At 40.4% G+C, this 15,362-nt stretch overlaps 1 protein-coding gene across 2 annotated transcripts in view; it reads left to right on the top strand.

Annotated features, from left to right (window-relative positions):
• The first annotated feature begins 5,045 nt into the window (after positions 1-5,045).
• The window catches only part of LSAMP (limbic system associated membrane protein), a 634,880-nt gene continuing 624,563 nt past the window's right edge, over positions 5,046-15,362 (top strand). Inside the window, exon 1 of one of the 2 annotated variants that reach the window (XM_070788402.1) lies at positions 5,046-5,672. In XM_070788402.1, the coding sequence (XP_070644503.1) occupies positions 5,518-5,672 (155 nt within the window). In that variant the 5' untranslated portion in view covers positions 5,046-5,517. The remainder of the gene's footprint in view (positions 5,673-15,362) is intronic. The other variant, XM_019984807.2, reaches the window with a different exon arrangement.

Here is a 15,362-nt window from a genome sequence, read left to right as displayed (position 1 = left end):
TATTTTTGTCCATGGCATTTACTCTCCAAAATAACATTAATATATATTTACTTGTTTAGTGTCTGTCTCTGCATCAAGGATGTAAGTTCTGTGAAAGTTTTGTGGAAACAGAGTCTTGGTCTCTCTTGATTCGCTACCATGTCAATAAAAGTGTACTGAGTGAATGAATGGATCATAAACTTACTGGACATATCAGTATATGGGATTACACACCTGCCTCCACTCTTCCTCATTTCTCCTTGACCTATTCTCTGGTTGTAGGAATCTAGTCATTGCCACAACCACAAATAGAGGATACGATTGCCTGGTTACCTGCTCCTACTAACATCATCTTGCTGTATTGATGGTGCTGCTACCACTGTCTTTCCAGATGTTGCAGTGCTCTTCCCATGTGAGGGGTAGATCAAAAAGAGTAGATGCAGCTTTACTTGGCAACTGCCACCTCCTTGTGTATGGTGGCAGAGTGGGTAGTCTCAAAAAGAGGAAGGTCCAAGGGCTAGTGAGTATGTGTCTATGAAGTAATTGCTTATCTATGAAAGTTAGTTTTCTGGTGGGGAAGGACCCAAACAGCTGCTCAAGAATCTCAAAGACCTTGTGCAAACTTGGACAAATCTAAGCACTAACCTACCAAAAGAAAATGAGTGCAAAAAGAAGCAGAAGACAAATGAACCACAAAGGCATGAGCTAAAAGCAAACCATGAAAGAACGATTTTTAATTGTGCAGAATATGGCTTGAATGCTCTAACTACTGAGGGTTCTATAGTAAAGATTTGAAAAATATTTAACTGACTCGAAGCTGATTGATTTTGTTAGGCACAGAGATACATGCAAATGAAGCTATTGTATTCAAAGGAGCTATGTTCTGAAGGGAATTCACACGAGATAGTGCCATGCTTATGAGCATAAACCAAGATACTTGAATATGGCTAAATTATGATGAAATCATTGAGGATGTCAGAGCAGGAATCCTAAGGAGAAGTATTAACAATTCTGCATTTCCAGTTCATATGGAAATGCTAATTCCACTTATGTAAGTAAAGCACAGGCATGCTGTTATTATGATTAAGACTTCACAACTGTAGAAATGTAGAGTGGTGTATTAATAATATTATAGACATGTTTAGCATAAAATGCAACTGATGTAACTAAGTTAGTTGTACATTCCAGGCTGCATCTGGATTTCTTGTGAGCCTATTACCTTACAAAGCTGAACAGAAGAATAAACCTTTCATGCTTCTTAGGGTTCTCAGACATTAGCCAGTTTTGGTTTTTGCTGCAGCATTTGTCCCTAGAGAGTGCCAGAATCTTCTAAAGCCTTTTTTTTTTTTTTTTAAGAAAGGCTCTATGTTATTTAAAAGTAGTAGTAGAGATCATCTTACTTGGGTGATGATGGCTGTTTCACATGGCTAACACCATACTTGCCTCACAAATAACCTGAAAGAATGTTCATTTTTGCCAGCCCTCTTGGAAGAATGTATATAGTACTTTGAAGAAAAGTAGCTTGCATAAATTTCAGTAACTCATCTATGTGTTTCCTACTAGGCGTTTCTAAGGAAAGCGAGCAGAGGAATTCATATTGAAGTAGATGTGGAGGAGTGACCATTAGGATGAGATCACTATATACAGACCATCAGATTTGTTAGAATCTATTAGATCTCAGTGAGAGATCACAGAGGATAGAAAATCAGAAGGCGCTCATGAGGGACTGCAAAGGGGAAGGACTCTGAGAGAATATAAGGTTGAAACAAGTTTATAGTATACCCACAAATAGATTTATTATTGTGTAAATGATGAGATTAACCACCTGAGTGGGCTTGGACACTCAATCATTCTTTTCTCTTATATTCATTAATTATAGAATGTTCCTGCTAAGGCCATGGGTTGGGTTAGAAAACTGTATTTGAAGTGCCACCTGGACATAAATGATAAATATTAAAAAACTTACACAATAAACTTCATGATTTTGAAATTGTTCAGAAATTCAATCTGAATTATCAAATATCAAAATTATCAAATTACCTAAATTAGAGAATTTTTAAAATGTTGTGACTTCCCTGGAGGCCTTGTGGTTAAGACTTCACCTTCCAATGCAAACCGTGTGGGTTTGATCCTTGGTCAGGGCTCCAAGATCCCACATGCCTCATGGCCAAAAGACTAAAAGACAAAACAGAAGCAGTATTGTAACAAATTTAACGAAGACTTTAAAAATGGTCCATATCAAAAAAATCTATTTAAAAAAATATATTGTCCTCTTTTTGTATTTTACTTCCAGTGCACACGGTAAGTCAATTTAATTCAATAAAAGTTGCCAAGAAATGAACTTTATCTATTGAAAATATTAAAATATTGAAAATATATGGAAAGTATTTAATAATTGCATTATATGATTTTTCTTCATATAAATATGTACTTAGGATTTTATTTTCTTGGGTGCTTAGGCATAGGTCTATTGTGATTCTGATTATAATCCTGATCAACATATACATCCTTTTCTCAAAGTGATTAGAGAGATGAACTCCAGATCTGATTGATCTGTTACAGAGTCCACATTCCAATAACTTTGGTGTGAATTATTTTGTACCCCAATATGTTCATCTTTATTCGTTGTCCTAGGTCTTGACAAGTCTTATAAATAACTTGAGATTACTGATATAGACAAGTCAACACTCATGTCTAGGCATCTTCTGCAAGTGATATGCTACCACCCCACCATACTTTCGCCTACTCTGGAAAAAACTCCTTCTTTCTTTATTCAAAATGTAGTCCACTGATGCAAGAGAATTTTCATACCCTTGATATATCTGATCCTTCCCCTCAGTATCTATTGATAGTTCTCCTTGCAGGGGTCACATCGTTCACCTATCACCATTAACGGAAAGAGATGTTCTAGAAGCTCCAGTCCTCTGTGTCTTTCTTCTTCCTAACATGGGACAAACACCACCCACTCAAAGAAAGGTTATATCTAAACACTTGTGTCAGCCAACACTTCATCTCTGAAAACTCAGAAGCATCCTGCCAGGGATCATGCAGCTTGTTGGCAGCAGAGGATGGGGGTTGGTACTCTTTTCCTTGCACTCTTGGCATAGAGTTAAGTAATCCTTCCATCTGCATTTGGCACTTGAAGCTCATTTCCCATTGATATTGGGAACCACAGGATTATGGGTTTTGTTGTTCAACCTCCACTTGGTTTAACCTTTTTTTTTTTGCCTTGGCAAAATGGGTTTCAAGTTTTAAATAGCTCAGTTCCAAATTAGTGGTAAAGCATCATTGGTTTATTATCTGGGACTCTTTATTATCCTTAATATAGGAAAACTTGATTTACGTAAATTTAATGTATGATAGAAACAAAACTAATTGAATTCCATCAATCTTGAATTTGTGACCATTTAGATTCCAATCCTTCCCAAGTTCTTTTCTTATAAAAGCAAAAGGTCTTCCTTCCTTTCCTCACATAATCCATAAGCATGAATCTACTTTGCAGTTGATAAAACATAGCAGATAAATTCTTTGAATGGTCTGGGGGGACAAGGCAGGTGGCAGCACAGTAATCACCTCCATAGACTTGTATTTTAGCAGAGTTTGGTAAGGATTCCTAAACATACGTCTTGTTTCAAATATCCTTGGCTAACCATTTGTGTAAATAAGAGGAGTAAGCATAATATATGAGTGTGTATGTGTATATTTGTGCATTTACTTGTATGTACATGGACTATTTAGAGAAAGTTATATAAGGACCTGGAAATTTTTGTTGCCTCCAAATAGGAGAAATGGATTGTCTAAAGACAGGGATAGGAAAGATAACTGCATCTCACTCTACAGCATTCTGTACCACTTGATTTTGGCACCATGTGAATGCCTTAACTATTTGAATAAATAAAACTAAAAGGAAACAAGTTTTGGTAGGTGCATTTCCACCTTTTATGCTCAGCATCGGTACCTAGGGAGATGCTAATAGTTTGGGGCTATCACTGTGACTAACACTGTAGGCTCTTTCTGGCCCTTATCACTTGGATTGCCTCCTGGAGTAGGAGGAATGACAAATGACGGTAAGCTATCTTCCATTCACTGCAGTGCTGGATGCGGCCCCAGTGTCACCCTGTAAGTGACAAGCTTTCTGAAACACAAATCTCCTTCCTTGCCTAAGGACGTTTTGAGAAGCAAGCACCAGTAAAAACTTGGGAAGCCACAGCAACGTGACCCTGAAACAATAGTCCTTAGTACCATTCCTCACGTGTGGGACTGAGTAAGGGTTTCCTGGAGAGTGAAGGATCAGGGATCAGCTGCTGAGGCTGGCACTTGGAAAAGACAAACCAAGCATTCACACTCCAGAAAACTCAATACCAGCATTGTGTCCAATCCATCTTTCATAAGGGGGCTCCAAGAGGGGGAGGGGATAAAGGAAGGAGGGAAAATAAACCTTATTAATCCTGTGAAAGACAGTGCAGGAGAGAGGAAAGAATGAACAGATGTGAGCATGAAAAGCCAGTTGCCAGGAATATTTAGTTTTGAAATCCACTTTGGCTGTTAATCTTCAGACTCCACTGTCAAGTTTCTTCTGTTTTGCATTCCTCATCCCATCTTTCAGCAGAGGTCCCCCTCCACCCCTCAGTCTTTCCTGCCCTTCTCTGCTTCCCTCCCTCCATCTGTCAAGGCTTGCCTTCTCCTGGTGCTCTCTCCTTCCCCAGTCCGTTTTCCTTCTTTCCCCACTCTTCGCCTCTCCTTCCCTGGACTCTTTCTTCTAGTCTTGTATAGCTCGAGTCCCTCTCCTTCTCCCCTTTCTTGCACAGTACCTCCAAGCTCCATCCCCTCTTCTTAAGGAAATCAGCCAGGCCTCAGATGGAGCTGTTGTCCTGACAACCTAAAGGCGCATCAGGCTTTCATTGAGGCTGGCTGCTGCTGAAGCGGGCAGTTGTGCAAAGCGAGGGGCCACGCTGAGGGGAGGGTGGAGGGGCTGTTGAAATCCGCGGGGGGCGGGGGAGGTGCCGAGCGAGGCAGGGAGGGAGGGACTGGAAGGAGAAACAGGAAGGGGAGGAGGGGGAGGAGGGAGACTCCCGGCTTCTGCCGCTGTTGTGTGGGTTTCTTTACACTCGCTGGCAGGCTGAGTGCCGGCTCCCTCGCCTACCCGCCCGGGAAAGTGGGTTACGGAGGGAAGAAGCTCCTCTCCGACGCTGGCCAAGGAGCATCCAGCCAGAGAGACCAGAGACCACCTTCCTTTTTGCCGCCTTCTCTCCATCTTTCCTGGAGGGTTTTATATTTGTACTCTCACCTTTAAAATTGTGTTCCTTTGACTTTTTCCCACCTCAGCTCGGGTTTTATGAGGGCTTTGTGAAGTCTTAGAGGGAGAAGAGACTGAGCGAGGGAAAGAGAGAGGCAAAGTGGAAAGGACCTCAGATTGGCAGAGAGCGTTCCGCCTCTGCTGTGGATGAAAGCCCTCCGTTGGTAAAGCCCGCTCGGCGAGCAGCGCGCACACACACGCCCTCCAGAGTAGCCCCGACCCCGCACCTCGGCGTGGCCACCATGGTCGCCAGAGTTCAGCCTGATCGGAAACAGTTGCCTCTGGTCCTACTGAGATTGCTCTGCCTTCTTCCCACAGGATTGCCCGTCCGCAGCGTGGATTTTAACCGAGGCACCGACAACATCACCGTGAGACAGGGGGACACGGCCATCCTCAGGTAGGGCTTTCGGGCAACTTTTCTGAGGCGCTTAAGTGTGTGTGGATGTGTGTTCTCCTTGAACTCCAGTTCCTGATGTTGCAGGCTTGTGGAGGGTGTGCGTGTGTGTGTGTGTGTGTGTGTGTGTGTGTGTCCGCGCGCGCGCTTTCGTGCGCCTTTTACGGTCGGGTCGGAATATCTGCCAACCAATCTCAAGGGGATTCTGGTCCCTGTCCAGGACCAGCAGGGTTGATTAAATGTTGTTTGGTTCTTCATATCTTGTTTCTCTTACTGAGAAAGCATAACTTCATCTACGGTGTTAGTGACATTAGGGCGGTATTGCTTCTGTGACTGGAGATGCTGGAGTTTTGTTAGGGTTCCTTAATTGAGAAAGAAGAGTTGTTGGTTCTGGCTTTTAGAGAGTGTACACAGGATTGCATTCTCCGTGGTGTCCGTGTTTATGTGCGTGTGGATATGTACATAAAGGCTCTCACTCTGCCCCAACAGTAGTTTGGTTAGGAGACTTTTCCTAAGGATCTTCTAATTGACATGGAGGACAGTAAATCAATCTTTAGAACTTTGGTTAGTTACTGAGCCTTTTCTGGTATGTAGCCTTCAACACAAGAATGAAGAGGAGAAAAAAAGGAACTTGCCAAATTGCTGTTATTTAAGAATAGTAGTCTTAAGCACAGAGGTTAGGAAATAATTAACCTGGCATAAAATGGATATTTCAAATTGATTATTGACCTCACCATCTCATCTCTATGCAGTTCTGCCAAACTCTGAAATATAATTTGGGATTGAAATTTGTAAAGGAAGAGTCCCAAGTCCTTGGAGTTTGACCCCTATAAGGGACAGTGAGCTGGAGAAACTCGGATGGAACCTAGCCATAATTCTGTTTCTAAAAAGCTCCTAGCCTGTTTTTCTGCATTTCTTTTCTCTCTTTCCCTTCTCTATCCACTGCATATATCCCTTGTCTCTTTTTATAGCTTTCCTTGAATTTCTATCAGATACTAAAAACATAAAAAAAAAAAAAAAAAAGAATGAAAGAAAATGTTCTCCTTGGAGATCCTTTAAAATCTTATTTCATCCAAATGAAATGACCTAGTGTCAGTCTGTCTGGCTAGCTAATATTGCTTGTTGTGGCAATAAAAAGCAGCATCCTATAGAAAAGAAGCCTCTAATCTGTGTGCAAGGAGCTGATAGTGCATAAACCCTGGGGCATCAGGGAGCAGTTCTGTAGCAGAGCTGCCTACAGCAGCAAAGTTTTCCTTCCTTTCCTCAGAAATAAATTTGGTTGGCTGTCATGGTGTCCTGCTTTGGGATCGCTTGCCTTGTTAGAGAGGAATGTATATATTGTGCATGTTGTGTTGTGTGTGTGTGTGTTGCTGTGGAGTATAAAAACTAAGAAAATCCTAATGTGTAAGTATCCCTTTCTTCATTTCCTGAGCACTAGATTATGAATCCCAAAGATCCTACTATCCAAAGCATATTTTCCCTTCCAGCTCTCCAGCCCTGTAAAACCTGCAAGTGTGATTTATCCACACGGAGTAATAAGATTTATAGAGTAATTTATCTGTTTGCAAAGGGATATGGACATAATGCAGAAAATGTTTTGCAAGCATGTCACCTTAACTGCTAGCATTCATATTCCCTAACATCATTAACCCTTTACAAGGGAAGCATTCTCTGTAAATTTATGCTATTCTTAGAAAGATTTGTTTTCACTGATTTTAAAAATGAATATGGGAAAAGTGAATACTCTGGGTGTATAAGTTTTTATTTATGTGTCCATGAACTTTGTAACGTCTTTGTAATTCAGCATCACCTATGTCTTAAGCTACAGTTATCCAAGAGTTAGGTAAGCATGTCAATGCTAATTTAGAAGGAAAAAAGGAATGTTTATATTTTTGTGCACTGTATGCATAGAAATCTATGTCTATGAGAGGCAGTCTCACTACATAAATATCTATATGATATGTACATACTTCTGTGTCTCAAAAGAAATTGAGTTTTCTTTAAGCACTACACTTTAGTAGACATTGCAATATGGAAATGGTAGATTGTGAGAATAGAGAATAAATATAGAAGCAGTTATTCTCTGGGAGAGAGAAGGTAGACAAATAGTGCATGTAAAGAAGTCACCTGAGAGAGTCCATTGCTTTCCCAGACCTCACCTAATGTGCCCCCCTTTTTATTTCCTTTGCTTTGGACAAGGCTTTATTTTTGGGTTCGTGGAGCTCTATCAGAAGTAACTATGGAGAGAGTTCCCTTTGTTTTCTTAGCTGACCTTCTTCTCAATCTCTTTAACTGAGTCCAGTAAGCTTTGTGGGTCAGTTTCCTGCTGAAGAATGGCACTCTTGCTTTCTGTTTACAAGTCTAGCCTGGGAAAGGCTTGCTTCCACTTTATTTGTGACATTTTACTGGGAGCATGAGCTTCCAGGGGAGGAGAGGAAGGAGAACTTGATTCATTGGAAGCCACAGTAGATGTTTGGCACGGAGAAAGTGAAATGGCAAAGGGAAAAAACGTCCTCTCTCAGTGAGTCTGTGGCCCTGAATGATCTGAAATGGCAACAAGAGACAAGGGAGGTTTGTAATTCTGGTGGTCCAGTGACGGGAGCTTGGCTGACTGTCCCCAAAACATCTACCTTCACTGCCTTACTTCCATGAGCAAGTGTTTTTTTGGGCGTAATTGATGCATATTTTTGTATAATTATGGTCTTTGATATAAATGTGTGTCTTGATAGGAGAGCATATACAAGTCTTGGTGTCTTGTTCTCTAATTTCTATCTTTTGTAAAAAATAAAAGACTATAGAATGAAGGTGACAAAACTAGTTGGAAAGAGAAAGAATTCATGTATACCTGCCTAACCCTGTTGTTTCCCAGAAGGAATTCTAGATCTTTCTGAGCACCTCTATAAGAGCCTGTGAGAATGAAAGGAAACCACAGCACCAACTTCCATCTCAAAGGCAAAGGATCAGAGTGTGTGTCAGAGACCAGAGGCAGAAGCAGCAGCACCTGGGTTGCCTTCCTAAATCCTACTGGACCAGAATCTGCGTTGACATTGGTTTGCGCAGTAAAGTATGAGGCACATTTATCCACCTGACCTTTTTGTTGTTAAGTCACTCAGTCGTGTCCGACTTTTGGCAACCCCATGGACTGCAGCGCCCCAGGCTTCCCTGTCCTTCACCATCCCCCAGAGTTTGCTCAGACTCATGTCCATTTGAGGGGAAGTCTCGGTTGCTTTTCTGAAGCCACCTCACGACCACTACCCACAAGTGGAAGTGTTCATCAATGATTGGATGAGTTTCTAGCCCTGGTCCTTCTAACCCTCCTCCTTGTACTCAGGTTCCCATAGGGATTCACTTCCTGATGAATCTTGGCAGGTTGAAACCATGCAGACATTTTGATAAATTAAAGGAAGAGTGGAAATAATGTTCCAATCTGGCCTTTAACATTTCATTTTTAACAGTCCCACAAACAGTATTTTCAATATTAGCAGCATATGTCTGGAAAGATAATTATAAAATAGTTAATTCCAATATATCTGCTCATACGGTAACTTTGTAGAATGACATATCTGCATATCTGGACATATTCCCTAAGTACATGTATGATGAGATGCAGAGAGTACACATTTGTGTTGTGACTTTAAATATTTAAAATTGGGGGTATTGAAATTGCATTTATTTCACTAGTCTGACCCTATTTGATGCTTTCAGGATATTATAATACTTTCTATGGTGATCAGATTTTTCCCATTTAAATGTAAATGTACCTAGTAAGTGTTAGGTATAAGAAACTAAGTATCTATGTTTAAAATAGTTAAATGTTTAGTTTTTCAAAATTCTTGGTCTTTATTTCCTTGTTTGTTTCTACAGTAAAAGAAAAAGAAGAAACATTAAAAAGATGTGATTATTTGACAGCAAAATGTAAAAATTTTGTGCAAATTTCAAGGGAAAAAATGGCTTCTCTTCTATAAAGCATCTGGCACGCCTACATTCACAAAGAAACTGTCAACAATCAAACAAACTCCTGACACAATATGTGATTTTTCTACCACTTATAATTATTTATTATTTGAAAACAAACTTTATATTTATACAGGGAGAGTTTGAGAAAGTTTTCTTTTTCTGTAGCTAACTCACTAAAGGTAATCAAAATATATGGGTTATTACTGATACTTTAAGGACTGATCATTTTGCCCATTAAGTCCTGTCTCAAATATATTTAGTAAATAGTGGAGTGAATATTTGTTGTCTAAGAATATAGCATATCATCAGTTCAGTTCAGTTCAGTTCAGTCGCTCAGTCGTGTCCGACTCTTTGCGACCCCATGAATTGCAGCACACCAGGCCTCCCTGTCCATCACCAACTCCCGGAGTTCACTGAGACTCACGTCCATCGAGTCAGTGATGCCATCCAGCCATCTCATCCTCTGTCGTCCCCTTCTCCTCCTGCCCCCAATTCCTCTCAGCATCAGAGTCTTTTCCAATGAGTCAACTCTTTGCATGAGGTGGCCAGAGTACTGGAGTTTCAGCTTTAGCATCATTCCTTCCAAAGAGATCCCATATACATCATTAAAGATGTTTATGCATTTATATCACTTACTGTTCATTTATGTCCTGAGGAACACAGCAGCAAATCTCATGTAACAAACGCAAACTGTGGTAATTTGTGTTTCTGTAAGTATGAAACACATACATACAACACATGTTAAGCTAATTGTCCTGTGCACTTTGACTTTGAATGAATTATTTTTAGAACTGTGGTGTGAACAACCAAAGATGACTGACTCATCTACTAAATCAGTTGGTGAGGGTTAAACATTTGTGTTTCTTGAAGCCGGTGAGCATTATGTGGGCATAATAGCAAATTCAGGCAAAAAAAAAAAAAAAAAATTAGTGCGTTAATGTGGTCTCTTAGAGCTCCAAGTACCAATGTCTGTGACTCAGCTGGTAGGAGGTTTCCTGCAGCAAGGCACCCCTTGCTGTTATCACCGGAGCCCCAGAAGCCTACCCTTTCAGGTACCCTTATGACCATTGGTCTTGCTCTTCTGTGAATATCCTGCCTGTTACTTTGTATAACTCAGGAGTGTTGGACTATAACTTTGGATCTGTCCTTGTATGCTACATGGCTTTGAAAACATCTCTTAAATATTTTGAGTTGCTGGTTTCATTTATAAAATGATGAAATTACCTGCTTTAGTTATTCTATCATCAGATCAGATCAGATATAGGGTTGTTTTAAACACCCCATAAGAGATAAAGTAGTTCAGTTTGGTAAATCATAAACTGCTACATAAAGCAGAAAGTGTCAGTTGTTCTCTAACTACATGTAGCCAATTGTTTAGACTCTAGGGACCTCTTTTTTTGACCAATGTTTCTCAAACTTGAAGGTGTATCCAAATTGAAAAGTGAAAAAGTGAAAGTCACTCAGTTGTGTCTGATTCTTTGTGACCCCATGGACTATATAGTCCATGAAATTCTCCAGGCCAAAATACTGGAGTGGGCTGCTGTTCCCTTCTCCAGGGGATCTTCCCAACCTAGGGATTGAACCCAGGTCTCCTGCATTGCAGGTAGATTCTTTACCAGCTGAGCCTCCAGGGAAGCCCAAATTACCTGGAGTGCTCATTAAAAACACAGACTACCTGGACCCCATCTTCAGAGTTTCTGATTTCAGTAAATTTCAGGGGGCTGAAGTCTGCATTCCTAGCAAGTACTCAGATAGTGCTGATGCTGCGGGACTGGGCCACACTTTGAGAACCACCCACTCTGGCTGCTACATGTGTCTTCTGTAGATGAGCATCTTCAGTATCTGATAGTCACTTGCTAAATTCCAAAATCTCAGAGCCTGTCCCAGGCCTACTGAATCAGAATCTGCATTTAACAAGATCCCAAGTGATTCATAAGCACATTAGAGTTGGAGAAATGGTGCTGCAGAGAGTTCATAACCGTGGCTGAACATTATATTCTACTGGAAGCCTTTTTAAAAAGAATGAAGCCACATATTCCCTACTCTCTGAAATCCTGATTGAATTAGTTTGAGATGGGGCTTGGGTGTAGGTATTTAAAAAAATGATCTGATGTGTACAGAGTTGAGAACTACTGCTTTACTGGTTGAAAAATTTTTTACAAACCATGTTCAGGGCAGCATTTTCTAGATATGTAGGAAAAAGTATAGTCATGTGTGCAGTTTGGGAAATATTTCAACAGCATAGATGTACAAATTCAATTGAGAGAGAGGAAGGAGATCATCATAGATCCATTTCTTCACCACACAATCTCATCCCTACAGTGTCATGGAAAATAGAGTGATTTTATTTTAATATGGATCCAATTTATATAATATCTCCTGAAACAGCATTAAAGCTTGATATTTCATGTCCTGTTGTCTTGTGTTCTCTCTTTCATTTATGTTAGCCAAGACACAAAAGATACAAAACGGTTTTAGATTTTTTTTTTTAATGGTGGAAAAGAGACTTTAGTCAAGGAAAATGTCTTTGGTCTTATTCAAATAGGCTTACTTCTGTGTACTTCTGTTGTCGTGTTTGCCACAAATATGATCTACAAAATAATAGCTAGATGTTTGCAGAATTCATCTCAACTTTACATGGTGATCAGTCGACCTGAAACTAATAGGCAAATGTTTATGTCAAAGATAAAGAATTTTTTTTATCAAGGGTATAAGTTTAGAATGTTCAGAAAGTAGAGTTGTCTCATGATATCTGTGAGGATTCATTCCAAGAACACCTTCTATACCTAAATCTGCAGGTGTTCAAGTCTCTTATATATAACAGAATTGTATTTGCATGTAACATACGCACATGCCTCAGTATACTTTAAGTCATCTCTGGATTACTTATAATACCTAATATAATGTAAATGCTATGTTAATAGTTGTAAATAAAATGTAAATGCTATGTAAATAGTTGCCAGTGCCCTGGCAAATTCAAGCTTTGCTTTTTTGGAACTTTCTGGAATTTTTCTTCCAAATATTTTCAATCTTCAGTTGGTTGAATTCATGGATGCAGAATCTGTGGATACAGAGGGCCAACTGTAGTCAGAAGACCAAGATCTAAACATCCTGAAAGAGTCAGATCTATTAAATGTGTGTAAGTGACACTTACTTGACCTACTACGCAAGCTATGCCTATGATCAAATGAGATACTATGTATCCAACTGTTTTGTAAACTGTAAAATGGCATAAAATGTAATCTCTTAGTAAAATTTTTATCATTATATTCACAGTAGGAAATAACTTTTATAAAATTAGAAAACTGTAAACTAAGCGTTTTATTTGTATTCCTATAAAAATAGAAAGTTGGCCATTTGCTCTAAGATGTTTGTATCAATTCTTTTCAAGCCCTTTATTTATTTATTTATTTATTTGAATTTGTTTTTATTTTTATTGGGCTCTAGGGAATGGGATGGGGAATACCTGTGTTAAGTTATGCCCCACTGGGGTTCATTCTAACTTTCCTGGGATAGCTTTCAGAGCTTTTTCTTTTTCTTGGAGCCGCTGCTCTTGCTGGCAGCAGCCTCTTCAGGTCCACTGCTGAGTGGCTCCTCCTTGGGAGACAATTTCCGCTTTTTCTTGGGGACCCTCTTGTTTTCTGACTCATCAGGGTCAGTAACTGGTTCCTCTTTGGGAAAAGATTTCTTCCTCTTGGGAAGACTTCCAGTACCAGCTGTCTCTTCAAGATCACTACTAACTAGCTCTTCCTTGGAAAAAGATTTCTTTTTCTTGGGTTTGGAAAAAGACACAGAAGGGTCTTCCATTCCATTCTCCTGAAGAACCTCCTGGGGCTTTTGCTTTTTCTTCTTTTTGGGTCTTTCACTTGTCTCCTCACACTCCTCCAGGGCACTGCTATTTTCTGAAGAAGCCAGGGCAGTCGCAGCCAGCCTTTTCTTTTCCTTCTTCAAGCGTTTCTTCTCCTGTTTCTCGAGCTTCCTAGTAATCTCAGCAGCCGCTTCCTCTGCCTGAACCATTGCCTCCTTCATGACATCCAGATTCTTTTGGGGAATCTCTCCAGTCTCATAGAAGGACAGCCGCTCCTCAACTTGTTCTCGAAGCTTCTCCCCAAAAACACTGGTGGGCACCTCAGAGAAGCAATCGATTCGTGAGGCAATACTGCATTTGTTTGCCAGGTATCGGGAGATGCGACCTTTGTTCTTGGCAGCTGCTCGGCCAATGAAGGTAGAGTGGAAAATGAGTCCGTATTTTGGGGTGTTAACCCTTGTCTTCAAGGCTCTGGAAACTTGGTCCCTTTGCTGGGCCCAGGGAATCACTCAGACACCAGGACTGGCCTTTTCAAGCCCTTTAAAGTAATGTGTATCTTAGGGTATAGATTGAGCTTGGTATCAGGAGTGCAGGATGAATGAACACATTTTTGTAGTCACCTGTAATCAAAACATAATCTCAAGTTAATGAGTGATTAACCTTTCAGAAGAAAACACATTGCTTCAGAGTTTGTTAATTACTCTGGGTAAATTTGTAGAAATTTAGACTAGGAAAGGCCTTGGAGATTAGGCAGTCTACCATTTTCTTTTAAAGTGATATAACTGAGAAGAGAAAAATTTAATTGGTTGTCCAAAGATTTGAGTGACTATTTGAGAACTAGAATAGATGTCTCCTATTTCTCATTTCAGAGTTCTTTATTCCACAGTACCCCTGAAATTGTTTTCTTGTTATACCATGATATGCCATTGTTGCCCCTCTAAAAATTGTTAAAACATCTCTTCCTCTTTCCCTTCCTTCCCTGATTCTGCCCTCTCTTTCCTCCTCTCCCTGTCCTTCCCTTCCCCTCCCCTTGCCTCCTTTCTTCTCTATTGTTGCCCCGCCCTTCTCTCTTCTCACCGCCCTTTCTCTCTCTCCTCCTTACTCTCCTCTCTTCACTTTCTCAGCCCTGCATATCAAAACTGAACTTACCTGCAGAGGATCATCCAGGTAGTGCTGATCAAGGAGGGACTTTTCAGGAAATGCATCTTTCCCATGTTTGCTGTCTATCTGAGCCAGATGGATTTTCTTTTTGTGTAGCCTCCATTGTATCATATTCTCAAAGCTATTCTTATATTTGGTGGAAACTCTGCAGAGATCTCCTGCCTTCAACAACTTTTGTTTCCTTTTGTTTTTAAGCCTTTCCTTCCTGTTTCTGATACCCCTACCTGTTACTCAGAATTCTTATTTGAATTCTTACCTGGTTTCTTTCTTATCCGAAAATTCTTTGGCCCAGTACTTCTCTTGGGTTCCTAAGCTCTACTACCTTCTAATGACCACTTGTGACCTTCTGCTTGGTTTAAGTCTCCTACGATTTGTCCTTCTTGGAGACTCGACTAGGATGGCTGCAGTAAGGTTGTGGCGTCAGTTGGCAGGCTCTCCTTTGCACAGTCTCAAAGGGTACTCAGTCTTTGAAGACACTGTTACTTGTATCAGATTCTTTCAGTGAAGATAGATTTTTTATTTTATTTTTTTCTAATTTGTACAAAAGTTACTTTGGGCTAATAGTTGGGACTGATGGTGGTAAACTGGGGGAACTAGAAATAGATCTAGACCTGTCTCTGGGGATGGTGGAGGCACTGCAGGCACTTATGCCCTGCTGCAGGTGCCTAGGGAGTTTCTGGTGTGGCATGAGGACAAGGTCTCATGAAGCTTTCTTACCTAGTAAGTGGCAGAGCCACGGGAGGTACAACACGGAACACCAAGAAAAG

The sequence above is a fragment of the Bos indicus genome, chromosome 1 (assembly GCF_029378745.1).
Source record: "Bos indicus isolate NIAB-ARS_2022 breed Sahiwal x Tharparkar chromosome 1, NIAB-ARS_B.indTharparkar_mat_pri_1.0, whole genome shotgun sequence".
NCBI classification, from domain to species: Eukaryota; Metazoa; Chordata; class Mammalia; order Artiodactyla; family Bovidae; genus Bos; species Bos indicus.
This window is presented reverse-complemented; position numbering and strand designations above follow the sequence as displayed.